We start from the raw sequence: 20,171 nt of genomic DNA on the forward strand, positions 1-20,171 counted from the left end.
CTGTTGGGTAGGGACTGTCTCTATATGTTGCCAACTTGTACTTCCCAAGCCCTTAGTACAGTGCTCTGCACACAGTAAGTGCTCAATAAATACGACTGATTGATTGATTGATTGAAAAACGCTTACACTTCTTACATTTAATAACTGATATCTGAATTCAGTTCAGGTTACCTGAATGTTGATTAGATTAGCTTTATTCTTTCCCAAAGTACCAAAATCCCAACTCTGAACAAAATTAATCTAGGCTGACCACAACAACAGAATCTTTGACCTAATTCTTCCAGTTCCTGTAAATTTGACTATAGCTCCTCCACGTGGACAAAAATATTAATAACCAGGAAAAAAAAAACCCCAGCAAGTTTGGCTGGTCCCAGAAACACCCAGACTACTCCATCTAGATCAAGATCCAATTTTTTATGAGTGAATACTAACTCAATTCCAGGCAGGACATGGAAAATGTCACAATAAAAGGCCCTGTTTCCACACCAATGATTCCCCCAAATCTAAATCTAGCCAAGAGAACATGGGCATTCTGAGTCACAAACAGGGGCAATACATTTCTTTTCAACATGGCATTCATTTATCTTTCAAATTACATGAGCATAATGACTACCCCACAGCTACACAACTACCCCACAGTACAGTGATATGTTCTGCAGGATGGCAGACTTGTTCTAGCATATGTAAACCCTATCCCTGGAATTATAGCCAATCACTGAGGTAGGGTGATTCTCTCCTAAACTCCTCCTCATGTCATTCTGCTCACTCCCTCTCCACCCTCCCTGCTTTCTTGCGCCTCTCTCACCTGCATCTTGCTCCCTATTCTGTTTCTCCAACTACCCCCACTTTTTCCTCTTTTTTTAAGTGACCAAAGTGAGGCCAGTGGACGCTGCCTGCTTAAATTCTGAGCCTCCTTGATGATGACCAGCAGTTTAACCTGCTGGTTACTTTGCCTGCTGTGACACTTGAGATAACGATATGAGAGAACAGTGCAAAATGATCCCAATGACTTCTGGGCCATGACAGATATCGCAGAACTCATCACCATGTAGATCACATTACCTATTCCACTTTTTCATATTGAAATCCTTTCTTTTAATTATTTTCTGTCCAGCTACTCTCCTTTATAAGTCTTTCTAGAGGTTTCACCCCGTCCAGCAGAGTGTTTTCCTGACAGAAGAGCTTGTTACCTGCAAATCTAGAGTTGTTTATTCATCAGGTTTTTCTGGAATCTTTTTCATTGGAGGGTGTTACACTGGTAATTTCCGAGCCCTCCGGTCATGTGAGATGTCTTCCTGCCATGCGAGATACCTTCCCACCGGGGGTTCAGCAACTTTACCTTTGGATTCCTCCAGGGTCTCAGGGGGGCACTATCATTCGGCTTCAAGGCTCTCCATCACCTTGCCCCCTCCTACCTCACCTCCCTTCTCTCCTTCTACAACCCAGCCCGTACCCTCCGCTCCTCTGCCGCTAACCTCCTCACTGTACCTCATTCTCGCCTGTCCCGCCATTGACCCCTGGCCTACATCCTCCCCCTGGCCTGGAATGCCCTCCCTCCACACATCAGCTCAAGCTAGTTCTCTTCCTCCCTTCAAACCCCTACTGAGAGCTCACCTCCTCCAGCCCAGACTGAGCCCCCCTTTTCCTCTCCTCCTCCCCATCCCCCCGCCCTACCTCCCTCCCCTCCCCACAGCACCTGTATATATGCTTGTACAGACTTATCACTCTATTATTTTACTTGTACATACTATTCTATTAATTTTGTTAATGATGTGCATTTAGCTTTTAATTCTATTTTTTCTGATGACTTGTCACCTGTCTCCATGTTTTGTTTTGTTGTCTGTCTCCCCCTTCTAGACTGTGAGCCTGTTGTTGGGTAGGGACCGTCTCTATATGTTGCCAACTTGTACTTCCCAAGTGCTCAGTACAGTGCTCTGCACACAGTAAGCGCTCAATAAATACGATGGAATGAATGAATGAATCTAGTTCACCAGTATGGTCAAAAACGTCCCATGTATTTATCACGCTCTGATCCAGTTCCTCTCACCCGACTGTTATGGTGGCTGTGGCGATCACTGTGGATGCGGTTGAGACTATTGGACCCTGAACCACAAGAAGCCTGAACTTCTGCTCCTCTAGTCACAGTCCCCTACTGCTTTGTGAATTTCTGAATTCTTGGGTGACTATCCCCAGTCCCCTCCCCTCTCTTTAATACTTAGGTTGTAAGCCCCTTGAGACTCACACCCATGTATTTTTTGCCAGTGCATAGTACAGTACTCTGTATTCATTCATTCAATTGTATTTATTGAATGATTACAGTATGCAAAGCACAGTACTAAGCACTTAGTATGCAATACACTAATAAATACTGTTGCTATATGGAAATCTTCCTAAAAACATATCTGGCAAAAGACCACACCAATTCACTGAGCCTCTTCTTTTTATCATTGAAGGGACCTTTGACCCCATGATCGGAAAGTGACTCAAACTGACTTTGTGTTTGTGGAATTTGTTAAGTGCTTACTATGTGTCAGGGACCGAACAAAGTGCTGGTATAGAGACAAGCTAATTGGGTTGGATACAGTCCATGTCCTACATGGGGCTCACAGTCTGAATCCCCATTTCACAGATGAGGGAACTGACACACTGAGAAGTGAAGTGACTTGCCCAAGTTCACACAGCAGACAAGTAGAATAGCCAGAATTAGAACCCAGGTCCTTCTGAATGCCTCTGCTCTATCCACTAGGCCATGCTGTTTCTCCTATGAGGTATATGAAGGAACTAGCTTTGGCTTCTCTCCCCATTAGGCTGTAGGCTCACAGACAGGTTTGTGGTTACCAACTTTATTGTACTGCACTCCCCCAAGATGTCAGTACTGTGCTCTGCACAGTAACTACTCAATAAATACCACTGATAGATGGATTGATTTCAAAGTGCTCCTAAGAGTTCTTGTCAGCTGACCTAATATATTACCTCTACCTGACCTACCATGCTTTTGGGTTTTTCTGATCTCCCTTAGGTGATCATTCCAATGTTTTAAAAAATGGTGATGTTTTCCTTTACTGAGAAAAGCAGGCTTGGCTACTGTATGTTGTTTTCTCTGGGTTTTCATTTTGAGCTTTCTTTGCCACACATTTTTTTTCTGAGATTATACTATGGTCTTCTGAAATAGTTTTCAGGTTCTCATAGCTTTTCACTTTTTTCGGTACTACTTTCTTTCTTTACAAAGGCTCCCATTTTATGAGTTTTCTCTTCTAAAAATTAATAACCTTGTACCTTTTGTGGTTTTTTTGGACCTTTCTTTCCCCAGAAAGAATGTTTTCTCTATTTCAGAGTGGCTCTCCCACACTTACTTCCTTTGCTCAGTTCTGTCCTGTCCTCGGAATTCAATCCAACATTTTATCTTTTTGGGACTATTTGTCCCATGCAGACATTGTTTATCCTAGAACTCTTACTTCAACTTCTCATCCTGATGAGTTATTCAGCTAATCAGTATTATGATTATTGAGATCATCCATTATTTACAAACCATCCTTCTACAAAAAGACCTGTTTCCTCTCACTCATATTCTTGTCTGGTGGTCTGTAATGTAATTTCATTATTATTTTTGGAATGCATACCAGTGATTCCTTGGTACTTTTGCCAGTGGAAGATTTTTATGTTAACACTGTTTATCTTAGCTTTCGCATATGATTCTCACACCTGCTGATACAGGCTATAAGCCTCAGTTTTCTTCCTTCTCCTATCCAATCTGACAATTTTATGAAGATTGTCAGTGATCTGGCAAATACCCTAACTCATCCTATTTTACCCTATTTTATTTTTAGGCTTCTACAATTACTGTGATGGTATATATTCAATTTGCCGCTATGCATTATTTAATTCAAATGATATATTTCAATTAGTTTCTACTACCTTTTCCAAGATGGGCGATCCCTTGGAACTATATTACCACTAGAGGTAGTACATGCCAATGTTTTCTGACATTTCACAATGTAATATAATGGGACTGAAAGAACCCGCAAAAACATGAAGGCTATTGCGGGTGAACATGGGATTGTTGTTAACCACAACCCAGAACACCAGGACAAGAGGAAACCCTGAAGCTGCTAGGTTCAGAGACAGCACACAGCAGATGGTAAACTTATGGAATTTGTTACTACCAGACATTTTGTAGGTTCAATCAATGCTACTTATTGAGTGCTTTCGTATGCAGAGCACTGTTCTAAGAACTTGGAACAGAAACTGCAACAGAGTTGGTATATATGTTTCCTGCCCACAGCGAGTTTAAAGCCCAGAAGTTCAAAGTTGAAAGTATACATATAGGTGATATATTCTGTAAGAGAAGTAAAGTTAAAGATGTTGTGGGAAAGGCTATGAATAGAAGATGAAAAATTCCTAATGACGAGGGTGGATGTCCAGAAGGGCCATTATCAGACACAGAATCCTAAACTGGGCAAATCACTGGTTAGAGCCAATAAAAGCATCACTTCCGGCCTTAGGTTTTTTCTGTAGCATAAATGAAGAAAAAGCAAATTGGAGGCATCAAGACTGATTATTAATTTTTTGTGGATTCTTAGATGAGCTATGTATTTATTTCTCCGAGAAAACATAATCGAAAGAGAGATCAACAACCACTCTCTTTGTACAGTTAGTCTCATATCCTTAAAGATACTTTGATAAGCAGTTATATATATGCAACATATGCACATAAGGGAATATTTTAATTTTGAAATTTTATTTGAAAAGGAAAAATAATCAAGTCAACAATCCTTTTAATTTTCTGATGTCTTTTAAGGCTAGGATTAAATGGATTAGAGAGTTTTAAATTTAAGAATCCAAATTATAAACCTGCTTTTAAGAAGCTTTGTAACTCTCCAAATCAAAAAGAATTTTGCAGATCATAAAAAATTGAAAATTCATAATTAAATACTCAGAGAAGTCACAGGTACTTCATGCCAATTAACAAACTACTGACATACCATGTTAATAAAAAAAGCAATTGACCTAAGAAGTGGGGTTAATTAAATGGAATAAGATAATTAAACGATTCTCAATATGTAATCAAAAATTATGGCTGGAAGTGTTTCACAATGTTGTCTTTTTGTTTTCAAGTACCTGCTTATCTGCAGCATTCTAATAGGCATATCCGTATGCATAAATGACAGATTCAATGCAGATGTTAATGTGTTAGAGGAGAGAAATCAGGTGTTCAATTATAAATAATCAGAGGTATGAGGGAAAGACTAAGATTTCCATTTAGCGGAACACATGCATCTCGGCAGATAAATGAATGTCAGCATTCATTTTAAAATTATATACTAACATGCTTCTCCTTGTGAAAGTATAGCTGCTGCAGTACATTCAGATACTTTATTATCTTCATTATATCATAGTCCCATCGCATTTGAACATTTCCCCTTGATTTAGGAATGTGTCTGCTATTTTAAACTCCATTTACATGAATCCTTAGTAGTACTCTGTGTATCTAGATGTACAATCCTGGAATGTGTGTTTTCCTAGGGGAGCAATAAATAATATACATGTATTTTTTATTGTACTTTTTATGGCATTTGTTAAGTGCTTACTATGTGCCAGGCACTGTACTAAGGACTGGGTACATACAAGCTAATCAGACTGGACACAGTCCAAGTCGCACATGCGGCTCAGTCTTAATCCCCGTTTTACAGAAGTAGTAACTGAGGCACAGAGAAGTTAAGTGATTTGCCCAAGAACACACAGCAAATAATGAAACCAGGATCAGAACCCAGGTCCTCTGACTCCAGGCTCATGCTATTTCCATTAGTCTATGCTACTTCTCATCTTGCATAATATTTGTTATGTCATTCTTAGAAAAACATATACATCAAAATGTTTTAATAGTATTTGGGAACAATGTTCACTAATCTGATAGACAAACCAAAAACACTTGATAGAAAAAAGGCAATCTGAGAGGAAAGGACTGTTTTACAAACTGGTATCATCAGAGAAGCTGAATAAATCTATTACTGTGCTTCAGTCACAGATAATGAAAAAGCAAGACATTCTCTTGGGAGGAGGTGCTTCTCAGACAACTACGAACCCACTTGGAGAACCCAATCCTATCAACTGACATTAAGGTTTAAAATAACTGCGGTTTTGGACCAGCAATATGGTCCAAATATCATTCCATTGATCTGTGGATGAATGAAGTAGAAAAACAAAACAAAAGATAGTATGCCCTTTGAACGATTAACAGGCAGACTGTGGAGAGGGTGGCAGAACACTTTTTTATGGTATTTGGTAAGCGCTTACTATGTTCCAGGCACTGTACTAAGCACAGGGTTAGAATGAACATGAACTCACAGTCTTAATCCCCATTTTACAGACGAGATAACTGAGGCACAGAGGAATTAAGTGACTTGCCCAAGGTCACACAGCAGACAAGTAGCAGAGCCAGGATTAGAACTCAGGCCCACTCTCAATCCACTAAGCCACACTGCTTCTCACTTGCCAAAATGAACATCTACAAAACTGTGATGGTGTCCCAACTTCTGTAAGTCTGTGACCCCATCATCTGCAAGAGAAGGCACATGTGGATTCTGGATTATTTTCATCAATTTCACTTACGAGACACACTCAGCATCAAGAGGTAGGACAAGTTAACTGATCACATGGTTCTGGATGGCTCTTGGCTCAACAGCAATAAGGGAGAGAGGAACATGCACAGAAAATGAGCAATAGAAGTATATCCAAGTAGCTGTTACTTGGTGAAACAAAACAGGAGCTACATAAGCAAAATTATTGAAAGGCAGTGGAACATGGTCTCAAATGGTGCAGTTTGGCAGCAGATGACCGGGAAACAAGAGTATGTGGATCACTCTGGCCTATGACAAACAAGAGGGAGATCACTCGCCTGGACCAAAGAGAACAAGAGGCAGACTCAAAAACAGCAACAGGCACAGCAAACACCTGAATATAATCTCCCACAGAGCAGTATCATCTTTAAATAAACACCCTGACAGCAATATGCCCAAGAGTAGGCAGAAGCCTAAAATAAGGTTGATAATTGAGGAGAAAAAGTATTATAGGTTACAACTGGTATAGAACTTTTGATTCCTGAGGAAAGCTCATTACTAGCATCTAAGTCAAATGGGACACTTTCATTAACTACTCAAAAGGTTTTATTTAAGCAAGCATCTGCATGATACACAGTTCTGAAAAATTACTTTATCCTCAACTCATTGAAGGTTCTATCAGAAACAGAGTGTAATGCCTGGCACAAAGTACGTGCTCAATAAATACCGTAAACACCCTCCCCCCCCCCCCCCCCCCCCAATTTAGCATGGCATACTTTGTTTTTCTTGAAATGAGGGATATTCGCTGATACTCATGGGGTCACAAAATACTAATTTAGAAACTCAACTTGTTTATGATGGTTTATTTAATACCTTTGAAATCAACTAAAATATAGAAAGAGTCTTCAGTGCCACACTTTCTAATTCAAATAATCTGGTAGAAATGGCAAAATGCACTACAGTAGTATAAGGAAAAAGAGTACTGAAAACTTTCTGAACATTGACCTTTCTTAACCAAAGCCAACTTTACAAAGTCTGGGATGAATAAGCTTCTGAATTTGGATCTAAATTTACATCACATCTTTTACAAATATTTCAAATTAATTACTTCAGAATGGATAGAGAATGACATCTTAATTAGTACTGCTTCTTATGGCAATTAAGATTCTCATGGTTCTCTTAGCAATTAATATGCCACTTCCATAGTATTAAGGGTCCCAACCCTTCCCATGACTCCTTCCTAGCAATTATCCAAGAAAACACTGAAATCAAGCTTATAGTTCTAATCCATTCTCTGAGGATCAAGTTGGAGGATAAACACTTTTGTTTCATGTCTTAGTAATTCTGTACTTAAATCATACTATCCAATCATTAATGAAATTTTAGGGCCATTTGTCACTAAATTCAATTTTCTATGTTTTATGCAACTGATTACTGCCAAGTAATTGAACAGAAATGCATGGAACTAGTATTAATTAAAATATAATATAATCACACATTTCTTCCTGGTATCATTTTTGTATTCCAGATCATTTTAAAAAGAAAAAATACACAATAGTGATGGGAGGCATAAAAATATACCACATCTATGAATAAGTTCCTAGCAAATCCATTTTAATTAATTACAAGCCAATTCTTTCACACAGTGTGATCCTGGGGTCAGGACAGGCGGTGGCGGGACGGGAGTCACCCAGGACACACCACTTCTGTGCCCTCATTACTGTCTCAAATAAATGTGTTAAGAAGCTTTGTTAGGGGACTGGGATGGAACCCAGATCACTTCTAGAATCTGCCACCCTCTAAGATTAATTAAAGCCAGAGATGAAAAAAATAGTGATGGGGTTTCTTTATCAGAAAAAAGATGGAGTTCATGGCAACAGAAGGTACTCCCCTTACGCCGGAGCTAAAGCAAGGGAACAAGCTGCTCCCATTTCCTGGGTAAGGAAACAATGGGGCGTTTTATAATGCGGAGATGTTGATGGAACCTGTTGTCATCTTCATTCAGGATACATCAACATTGGCATCAACTGAAGTTTGTGTGATGCTATTTCTTTTAGTTCATTCATCCACTAACCTGAATGAAACTCAATCCATTCTCCACTCAGCAATCAACTTAGAATGGCTCCCAGACATTTGGATAGCATCTAGACATGGCCTTCTTCCCCAGAGGTGAAAGGCCTTAACCTGGTGCCAACATCTTGGGCCAGAAAACTCAAGCACATGCCTGAATGTTTACTCTGAGAGTGGAATGAGGAACTTAAGAATTTAGGTTGCAGAAGGTATGGAACTGCTTTTAAATGATGTGTTCTGTCCATTTCAGTATCCCCTGCCCCAGGATTCTCCCTGCATCCATTTCCTTGGCCTCTCTGATCCAGCAACCTCTCCTGTTTGCCTTTGTGTCTTCTCACTCTCCTCAATATCTTCCCACAAATTCCTTATCTGCTGCTGGGCTGGGCACCCTACTTCAGGCAAAGAAAATTCCTTGACAATTCTACTTAGGTTTGCGTAACTCCCTTGCCATAGGATAAACCCTTTATTCTGGTTATTCTGGAGTCATAAACCAGCTCCAGTCAAAACTTCATATGCCCCAAGTCCTCCTCTGAAAATGTGCATTTAGCCAAGTGCAGAATCATTGTTCACATTTTGAAAGCCTGTATTGAACAAGCGGTTATAAACCTTCCTTTATTTCTCTCCCCCAAATCTTTCCGTTTTTAAAACATAAGAATGTGAAACATTTCATGCAAAGTAAAACCCTGTTAAACATGGAACCATGGAAACCTGGCTGGGAAAAAGTCTAAGAAAATAGAACAAAGAAGTTTTACCTAACTCCTCAAAGCCCTGACCCCTTTCATTCAGGACTCTCACTGAGGGGATTTGTTTGCATGGTCATTTTTGAGTTTCTTGGTCACTTCTGGAAAGTAGCATGGCCTAGTGGAAAGAGCCAAGGTCTGAGAGTCAGAGGACCTGGGTTCTAATCTCAGCACTGCCACTTGCCGGCTGTGTGAACTTGGGCAAGTCACTTAACTTCTGGACCTCAGTTACCTCATCTGTAAAATGGGGATTAAGACTGTAAGCCCCATGTCAGACCGCCTGGAATAGTAAGCGTTAAATAAATACCATTAAAAAAATGCAAAAAACTGCAGTGGCTGCAAGTCTGCCCTTTGACCCTAGTTGGTATAAGTTGTGATGAAGAAAGAAAAAGTAGTCCTATTCTGTAAGCACCTCCTCTCTTCCCCATCCCCATTGGACTAGGCCAGGGCAACCCACATTTTTAATGACGGCCATGTAGATATGAGCCCCACTTGAAATTTTCTACCCTGGTTCAGGGTAACGCCTGTCTCTGTAACACGGGTAGTTTGTGTCTCACTTTCAGCTGCCATGTTCTTGATATTAGTCCACCTTTATATTAACTTATTTTTGCTGATGCCTTGGCTTCAGAAACAAATGTCACTTCACAAAATAGGGTAATGTTGTTCAGCTCGAGGATTCAAAAGATTACTGAGCACTACTTACATATAGCCACTAGGCTATGCTAAAGGATAATTCATTCTCTCTAAAGTACTTCACACTCAAAAATGTCACATACATTCTTATTTATATATGCACACAGGTTACAAAATTAGCTGTGCAATTACCTACAGACATATTGGAATATATAGGATAAGACTAAGCCACTTACTATTGGGGAAAAGTGAATGTTTTTATACTTAAATGTTACATTTGGGAATCCTTAATTGGTTTGGAAAGGATCAAGCTATATCTTTCATTCATTCATTCGATCATATTTACTGAGCGCTTACTGTGTGCAGAGCACTGTACTAAGCACTTGGAAAGTACAATACAGCAATAAAGATGATCCCTGCCCACAAAAGGCTTACAGTCTGGGGGGTGGAGGTGGGGAGAGACAGACATCAAAACAAGTAAACAGGCATCAATATAAATAAATAGAATTATAGATATACACATATATACACAAGTGGTGTGGGGGGCGGGGGAGAGCAAAGAAAGGTGATGTGGAAGAGAGGGGGAGCTGAGGAAAAGGGGGCTTAGCCTGGGTTATGGATACTCTAATGAAATAGATCTAATTTTACATGCATGGGTTTCACTCTCTTTGAAAATAAATATTGTAAGTTAGGTCATTAATTTGATTTTCTGGGGTTCTACCCTTGCCTTCATCCAGGCCTTGAATGTTTTAGAAGATAGTGATACCTGCCCTTTTACTGGGGGAAAGATGAATATGAAGCCACACTGCAAAAAAAGCCAGTGCAAATCTCGGAATATTTCCACACCATTGCTTTGAAAACTGTCTTCCGTTTTGAAGAGACTCCTCGGAACTCTTTGAAGTAGCTGAACATTATCAGTGTGTGTTTATGATGAATAAATGTGGCTCAGATAAGTCATGTGACCATAATCAGGGCTAACAGCTCAGTGGAGGCAATGTTTGGCTTAGTCTCCCAATCCGTGCCTGTGTGATGGCAAATGGACATTTTGGGAACCTTTGGCAAAAGGGTGAGGGCTGGATTCTCAGTGTGGAAAGTGAACCCACCCTCCATATTGTAACAAAATGTATAATTCATTCATTCAAATGTACTTATTGAGCACTTACTGTGAGCAGAGCACTGTACTAAGTGCAAGGGAGAGTACACTATAACAATAAACAGACACATCTGTCTACAACGAGCCTAGTCTTAAGGATGAGTTCCAACTGGGGGATCTGACTATCTGAAAGGAAGTTTCCAGCTACCCATTAGGTTTCTCCAATGACTGGTCAACAGGCAATCAGTCAAAAGATAATGAGGACTAGCATGGAAGATACAGGAGCAAAATTACAGCCCATTAGTGGAGGAGGGGATTCTATTGAGGGCCTATGTGCAGAGCAACGTGCTAAGTGCTTGGGAGGGCATCAAAGAGTTGAAGCCATGGATCCTGTCCTCAAGGAATTTGCAATTTAATAGTGGAGAAGCAGGCTGACAAATTATTTACCAACAGTGGGAACAGGCAGAACCTTCCCTCCCCACCCACCCAACCCCAGCCCAGTTTGTGGGCAGGGGAACCAAGAGAGGGAAAAAATATTTTTATCCAGAAAATATAATGGGAAACATTTGCCTTATGTAGACATGACCTGAAGCAAACATTTCTCTATCTGAGAAGCTTGATTCATCTTCTTTTCTTTGACTGGACTCTCTTGTCAATTATTAAGCAGCCACACCTTCATTATGCATTATGGAATTAATTATTAAGAGAACACAAGCCAGTTTTTGCTGCCAAAAAGTAAATCTCTGTTAATCTACTCTTTCAGTTGCCCTATTACACTGTTGTAATAGGAGGATCACTGAGAACAAGGTTCCTAGATTTATTAAACTTCACTATTTCCCTCCATCTAAATGCCTCTTCGGCAGCATTGCTGTATAAGGAAGTATTTCTCTTTAGTTACAGTAATTAACACATGAGCCAGATGCACACCTCAGGACACCAGAGGAAGAACGTTTCCGACTCCTTCCGTATGTGAAAATCTAATGAAACCGCTGAGACACTGGTGAAGTTTGATTGTTTCAGCCTCTTCTCTATCCAGCTGAATTTCACTTTTTTTATGCTATGGCTCTTGCATCCCCTAGAAGTGGACCTAGGAGAATGAACTCAATACACAGAGTTCCCACCCTGGCCATCTTGGTGAAAGGATTCCCCAAAGTCTGCAGGTTAGCGCCGTTCAATTCACAATACCAGGATTGCAAGGCTAAAAGACACGCAAGACCTTGGCATAGCCCTATTTCAGTTCCAGAATAATCTAAGTGACTTGACAAGTCACCAAACACCACATGGTCACAGTTTACCATAGGAACACTGTGACACCAAAGAAGGAGGAGGTGTGCAAAGAGCATGGGACTAGAGGTCAGGAGTTCCAGATTCTACTCCTGACTTCGCCACTCAGCTGCTGTGTGCTCTGTGCCTTCGGGCAAAACAATTAATTTCCCTATGCCCCAGCTCCCTCATCAGTAAAATGGGGACAAAATACCTTTTCTCCATCCCTCTTTGACTGTGAGCCACATATGGGACAGAGATTGAGTCTGACCTGTTTACCTGATCATATCTTTAATATTAATAATAGTATAATGTTAGTGATGTTTACGCTTCCCCAGTTAACCCATGGACAATGCAGTGAAACACTTCAGAGGCCTCAATCATCTAATTCATGGATTTTTATGAATATCAACAACAATAATGAGAAAAAAATAGTCCTTTGAATTTGCATGGTGCTGTTATTTTTCCAAAGGACTTCCACCTCATATATTTCATTTTTAGCCTCGCAACCTTTCTGAAAGGTAGGAAGAGGGAGTTACTACTCATCCTTAAAGTACAGATAGAGGAACTGAGAACTAGAGAGGTCATGTAGTTTGCTTAAAGTCCAACAGCAGGTTGGTAGCAGGGGTTGCGAGAGAAGAAAATGAAAGAAGTTTGACACTCACAGCTGTACATTCCCTGAAAATCACCAACTAGACTTAGGCAATAAAATGAGCATATTGTATATAACTACACAATTATCTGAATATTATATAGTGTACACATTATGTTTATGTGCATATGTATACACACACACATATACACATATACATAGATACATCCACATATATAATAAGCAATCACATAACCAAAGAGAATCTCAAGGAAAAACTCACCCACTATGCTTCATGTGTGGTGGCTTATCCATGCGCACTGCCAGCTTGATTCTCAAGTCAGAGTCCTGGCTGCTTTTGGGGACGACCATCCTGTGCAGCTCTGGTGCTTTCGAGCTATTGGACGTTGGGTTCAAAATCACCTACGAGGGAACAAGGATAATGACTTCAACATGTGATCCAAAAACCTTCCTGGACATAACTGAGCCTTTTCCCCCTTGAAAACAAGGTATCAAAAAGCCAAAGGACAGTTAATAAGCCACAGGTCTCCATTGCCTCACAGCAGATGGGTTTTCAATGCAGATTCATTCATTTTTGGACAAATGGGTGTTACTATATTATTGGATAACACGTTTTCCTCCTGCATCACTTTGTCTTGAATTAAAAGCCCAACAGGCTCCAGTGACAGTGACAGCTGAAAAATGCTAGTGTATGATTAAAGAGGTACCTCAGATTTCAGGCCCACTTGAAACTCCCCAGGGAGCATGATTTCTGAAATAATGTCTTTGAAATGAGAGCTACCACTCACCAGAAACAAAATCTAATTATTTGAGATGACAGAGATACCTCACTATTTCTTCACTATAAATATCTAAAAATACCTTTTGGCTAATGAAAAATCAAATCAATTAAGTTCGGACTAGACTCTGATTAAAACAGCTTTCACACCACTAAAAGTTTCATGCTGTGAATTCCTGAGAACTAAGAAAACTCCATGGTGCTGTGACTGGGATTGGTATTGGTATTTACATATGACACAACGTCGACGGAAAAACGTTTTGTGCAGGCTTTTGGTGTTGCTTGGAAGAGGAATGTTTATTCATTCAATCAATCATATTCATTGAGCATTTAATGTATGCAAAGCACTGTACTAAGTTCTTGGGAGGTACAATCGAACAACAGACACATTCCTTCCCACAATGAGCTCACAGTTTAGATGGGGAGACAGACATTAATATAGATAGCTAAATAAATAAATACATAAATAAAATATATATTCATATGTGCTGTGGGTATGAGAGGGAGGATGAATAAAGGAATCAGTAAGAGTGGCGCAGAAGAGAGTGGGAGAAGGAGACAAGGCTTAGTCAGGGAAGGTTCCTTGGAGGAGATGTGCCTTCAATAAGATTTTGAAGTTTGGGAGAGCAATTATCTGTCTGATATGAGGAGGTAGGATTCATTCACTCAATCATATTTATTGAGCGCTTACTGTGTGCAGAGCACTGTACTAAGCGCTTGGGAAAGTACAAGTTGGCAACATATAGAGACGGTCCCTACCCAACAGCTGGCTCACAGTCTAGAAAGGTAACTGAGGCACAGAGAAGTTAAGTGACTTGCCCAAAGTCACACAGCTGACAATTGGCAGAGTGAGGATTCGAACCCATGACCTCGGACTTCAAAGTCCAAAGCCCGTGCTCTTTCCACTGAGCCTCTTTGGGTAGCATTAGAGGAACAATGTAAATTACTAGGAATGATACACCATCATACTGGATCTTTAGATGACTCCCGCCTTCAGGGAATCTGAAGAGACCAGTTTGGGCCTGGAGAGGCTGGTTTGGGATGTCTCAAGCATGCAAACATTTTTAAGGCCTTCCCAGACAAGCATCTTCTTTACTGACCTGCACATTAGCACTGATACCATCCCGCTCATTAATCCCACTCCCTACATCAGCTGTTATTCCACCTTCCCTTCTGTGCCATATCACTACCTCCCCTCATTCATTCTTTCATACATAAGTGCTGTGGGGCAGAGAGTGGGGGAAAGAGCAAAGGGAGCAAATCAGGACAATGCAGAAGGGAGTGGGAGATGAGGGAAATTGGGGCTTAGTTTGGGAAGGCCTCTTGGAGGAGATGTGCCTTCAGTACAGCTTTGAAGCGGGGGAGATTAACTGCCTCACAGATTTGAGGAGGGAGGGCGTTCCAGGCCAGAGGTAAGACATGAGTCAGGGGTCAGCAGTGAGACAAGTGAGATCGAGTCACAGTGAGAAAGATAGCAGCAGAGGAGTGAAATGCGCGGGCAAGGTTGCAGGAGAGAAGCGAGGTTTTTTGAGGAAAGGGTGAGACAAGTCCTGAATGTTTCTGAGGAAAGATGATCTGGGCAGTGGAGTGAATTATGGTCTGGAGTGGGGAGAGGCAGGAGGTTGGGAGGTCAGAAAGGAGGCTGATGCAGTCATCCAATCAGGATAGGATGAGTGACTGTATTAACCTGGTAGCAGTTAGGATGGAGATGAAAGGGTGGATTTTAGCAATGTTGTGAAGGTGAGACTGACAACATCTGGTGACGGACTGAATACGTGGGCTGAATGAGAGAGAGGAGTTAAGGATAATGACAAGATTACAGATGAGGAAACTGAGGCACAGGCAAGTTAAATGAATTGCCAGCATTCCCTGTGTGCTCCTTTAATTAGGGGTAAGGCCACAGGGCAAAAAGCAGACTGGTCTAGTGCCTGGGAGTCAGAGGACCCGGGTTCTAAACCTGACTCTGCCACTTAACTTCTTTGGAACTCATTCATTCATTCAATTGCATTTATTGAGTGCTTACTGTGTGCACAGCACTATACTAAGCACTTGGAAAGTACAATTCAACAATAGAGACAATTCCTGCCCACATCAGGTTTACAACCTAGAAGGGGGAGACAGACATCAAAATAAGTAAACATGCATCAATATAAATAAACAGAATTACAAATATATACACAACAAAACAAGTAAATAGGCATCAATTATAAATAAATAGAATTGTGAATTGTAGATATATACATATATACGTGTGTGCAGTGGGGCAGGGCAAGGGGGGAAGAGCATGGGGAGCAAATCAAGGTGATGTGGAAGGGAGGGGGAGCTGAGGAAAAATGGGCTTAGTCTGGGAGGGCCTCTTGGAAGAGCTGAGCCCTCAGTAGGGCTCTGAAGTAGGGGAGGAATGATTGTTTGGTAGATTTGAGGACGGAGGGTGTTCCAGGCCAGAGGTAGGACATGGGCCAGGGGCCGACAGGGGGACGGGCAAGATCGAGGCACAGAGAGAAGGTTAGCACCAGAGGAGCAGAGTTTGCAGAGTGGGATGTAGAAGGAGAGAAGGGAGGTGAGGTAAGAAGGGGCATGGTGGTGGAGAGCTCTGAAGCCAATAGTGAGCAATTTTTGTTTGAAACGGAGGTTTATAGACAATCATTGGAGATTTTTGAGGAGAGGGGTGGTATGCCCAACATTTCTGTGATAGATGATCCGGGCAGCAGAGTGAAGTATGGACTGAAGTGGGGAGAGACAGGAGGTTGGAAAGTCAGAAAAAAGGCTGATGCAATAATCCAGTTGAGATAGGATAAGCGATTGTACTAAAGAGGTAGCGGTTTAGATGGAGAGGAAAGGGCGGATCTTGGTGATGTTGTGAAGGTGAGACCGGCAGATACCTCATCTGTAAAATGGAGATTAAGGCCACTGGATTGTGTCCAACCCAATTATCTTGTATCTACTTCAGCACTTAATAGTGTCTGGCACATAGTTAGGATTTAACAAATACCACAAAACATACAAAAGTAACACTTATTCCACCCGGTTCTCTAAAGCTTGCACTGGCAAACAGTGTCAGGTTTGAAAGCTGCAGGGGAAGCAGGCAAGGAAGATTTGTTCTCGCTCCACCAGTCTAGTTTGACACTGGCAGTCAAGAGTAGTGGCTCAGTCTTCTCCAGAAGCATTAAGAAACTGGGAAATGAGAGGTTGTTTTTGTACCTAAGTGTTTCTACATGAATAATAATTCAGTAAGACATTTCACTGGTGGTATTCAGATAGCCTTTAAAAAGCATCTCAATCCATAAATTGTAATGATAATAATCACCACCATTTCTAGAACCATCATCTAGCATCATTAGCAAAGCACCTCTATTCTCCATGATGTCATTTTTTTATTATGTATGTATGCTCATAGAGGTTTGAACATAAAACATGAAAACTTTAAATGAAACTATGCTTGCTCTCACTTTCTTTCCTCTTTTCATGCTATCTTTAATCTCGCCCTCTTTTTTGGCTCCTTTCCCTCTGCATTGGAACAGAGGAAAAAAGCCTTCTCTTGATTCCACTACCCTCTTCAAGATATTACCCCCAACTCCTTATTCCTATGTCTAGCCAAACTCCTGGGAAGAGTCCTATTCACCTGTCTCAATAATTGCCTCTCATCCAACTCTATTTCTGACTAACTCCAATCGGGCTTTCAACCCTTTTTACTCTACTGAAACTGCACTTTCCAAATTCACTGATGGCATCCTCCACATTTACTCATTCAATCATATTTATTAAGCACTTACCGTGTGCAGAGCACTGTATTAAGCGCTTGGGTGAATACAATACAACAATAAATCCAAATTCGAAGAGCTATACTCTGTCCTGATGCCCTTTGACTCTATTTTGCCTCTGAAACTATGGACACTCCTTTCTCTTTAAAACACTATCAAGCCTCAGTTTTAGTGACAGGTCTACCTCTATGATTATTCCTTCTCAATCTTGCTTGCTGGCTCCTCTTTTGCTTCTCATCTCTTACTGTGGTGTTTTCCACAAGGCTTTGTTCTAGTAATAATCGTAATTAATTGTGGTATTTGTTCAATGTGTACTGTGTGCCAAGCACTAAACTAAGTAGATGCAAGATAATCAGGTCAGACACATTCCCTGTCCCACTTATGGCTCACAGTCTAACTAGGAGGGATAAGAGGCATTTCTTCCCCATTTTACAGATGAGGAAACTGAAGCACAAATAAGTTAAGTGACTTGTCCAAGGACTCAGAGGAGGCAAATGGCAGAGTAGGGATTAAAACTAAGGTTCTCTGACTCTCAGACCCGGACTTTTCCACAAGGACCCCAAGTCTCCTTTTTCTACACTCACTCTCTTGGGGAGCTCATCGGCTCTCAAGGTTTCAAGTACCACCTCTGAATGATGACTCCCCAATCTACTTCTCTAGCCCTCATCTCTCATCTAGCCTGCCCTCCCAAGATTTGTTCATTCAGACAGCCCACTGGCACTTCAAATTGTACCTGTCTAAAACAGGACTCTTTCTTTTTTATGGCATTTGTTCAGTACTTACTATGTGCCAGGCACTGTACTAAGCATTGAGGTAGATAAAAGTCTATTAGATTGGATATGGTCCCTGTCCCACAAGGGGCTCACAAGTCTTAGCTCCATTTTACAGATGAGGTAACTGAAGCAAGAAGTGAAGTGACTTGCCCAAGATCATACAGCAGGCAAGTGGCAGAGCCAGGACTAGCCTTCTGACTCCCAGGCCTGTGCTCTCTCCACTAAGCAACACTGCTTCTTATCTTTTCTCCAAAACCCACTCTATAGCAGAACCTTCCCATCTTAGTTGATATAAAACCATCATCTTTCCTGTCCTAAGAGCTGGCAACTTTATTGTCATTATCAACTCCTCGCTGTTCTCCAACTCCCACATTCAATATATTGCCAAATCCTGCAGGTTCTTTCTACATAACATCTCTTGGAGCTACCCTTTTCTCTACACCCACAACACATATACATATCCTTAATTTATTTACATTAATGTCTGTCTCCCATCTAGACTGTAGACTTGTTGTGGGCAGAGAATGTGTCTACCAACTCTGTTAATATTGTACTCTCCCAAGCACTTAGTACAGTGCTCTGTATACAGTAAACCCTCAATACAGGTGACTGATTGATTGACTTCCTCGGCTTCTAAGTTTGTGCTGCAGGATGCTAGTGGGGGAAAGCTCGGTATCTGGCTTCAAATACATCCTTGCTTGCTACTCTTCAGCCCTGTCTCCTCTTTTGCCCGCAATACTACTTCCCCTTCCTCATTGCTCCTTGCTATTTAAGTGCCAACTCATTCACATATCCATTTTTTCTTTTCCTTTCTATTTGTAAATTATTTTGGGTCTGTCTCTCCTGGCAGATTGTACCCTCCTTGGAAGCAGGAATCATGTCTTCTGACTCCACTGAACTCTCGCAAATGCTTAGGACATAAAGTAGGTGTCCCATAAATACTACTGACTGGCTTACTGAATACTGTAAGTCAAATGGCAGGAAGGAAGCATGCAATTAGGACTCTGAATCAAACAAATGCTTTTTGAAGAAAAAAAAGCAATGATCCCTGAAGAAGTCAGAATGGTTCCTCAAGTGCGCTTAACAATGAAAAGGCAGAGGGAGTCTTCACATTTCTATGAATTTGGAACTAAGTTCTCCACTTTTTAAGTCCCATGGCTCTTTCCAAATCCACACCCATTTCAGCTCTCCTCTGGAATTTAAACAGTTACACCACAGTACTTAAAGTGAGGAATATGATTTTGCTGTGAACACTGAGAGTGACGGAGTGCCCCTTATTAACTTTGGGCAGGATCAAACACCATTCCACTGGTTGCAGACACTTCCTATATATTTGTAGTGGTGATGATGATGTAGGATGGAGATGTCTGGAGGAAGTATTTCAGAAAGATGGCTGGTTGATGTGATTAATGTCTGCTTCACAATAATTAAAACAGTGCTCACAGCTCTTAAGCTATTAAGCTATTTATCAAGGTTTGCTTTGTTGTTTCATTTGGTTTCCATTATATATAAACACAAAATAATTACATTCTTGAATTATTTAGCTAATTTTTCCTGTTCTCACAATGAAAGCAATTATTTCTCATAAGCTTCAAATACACACCAGTATTGATTTTTCAGGGCAAGATTAAAAGTGTGTTGCCATTCCAACTTTCTACACTTCAAATATCAGCTATTGCATGACACTGAAACTGCAATACTTGTGAATATTCTTATCTGACATCTAGAGACATTTTTCTCCATGATTAAATGTCAACACTACTTGCTATTTCATTTTTGCAGAGAAACACCTAACATTTGTTCTGGGAATGTATGCAAAATTCTTCTGCCAGTAATTGCACTTCAGGACATGTGACGATTGATCCTACTGTAAGCATTCAATACCACTGA

The 20,171-nt window shown here is 40.8% G+C and overlaps 1 protein-coding gene across 10 annotated transcripts in view; it reads right to left on the bottom strand.

The window, feature by feature from the left end:
- Positions 1-20,171, bottom strand: part of CADPS2 (calcium dependent secretion activator 2) — a 371,455-nt gene that overhangs the window by 171,341 nt on the left and 179,943 nt on the right. For all 10 annotated transcript variants that reach the window (XM_038752460.1, XM_038752456.1, XM_038752457.1 and 7 more), the window contains exon 8: positions 13,232-13,371. In XM_038752460.1, coding sequence (XP_038608388.1) covers positions 13,232-13,371 — 140 coding nt within the window. The remainder of the gene's footprint in view (positions 1-13,231; positions 13,372-20,171) is intronic.

Source organism: Tachyglossus aculeatus, chromosome 10 (genome assembly GCF_015852505.1).
Source record: "Tachyglossus aculeatus isolate mTacAcu1 chromosome 10, mTacAcu1.pri, whole genome shotgun sequence".
In the NCBI taxonomy this organism is placed as follows: Eukaryota; Metazoa; Chordata; class Mammalia; order Monotremata; family Tachyglossidae; genus Tachyglossus; species Tachyglossus aculeatus.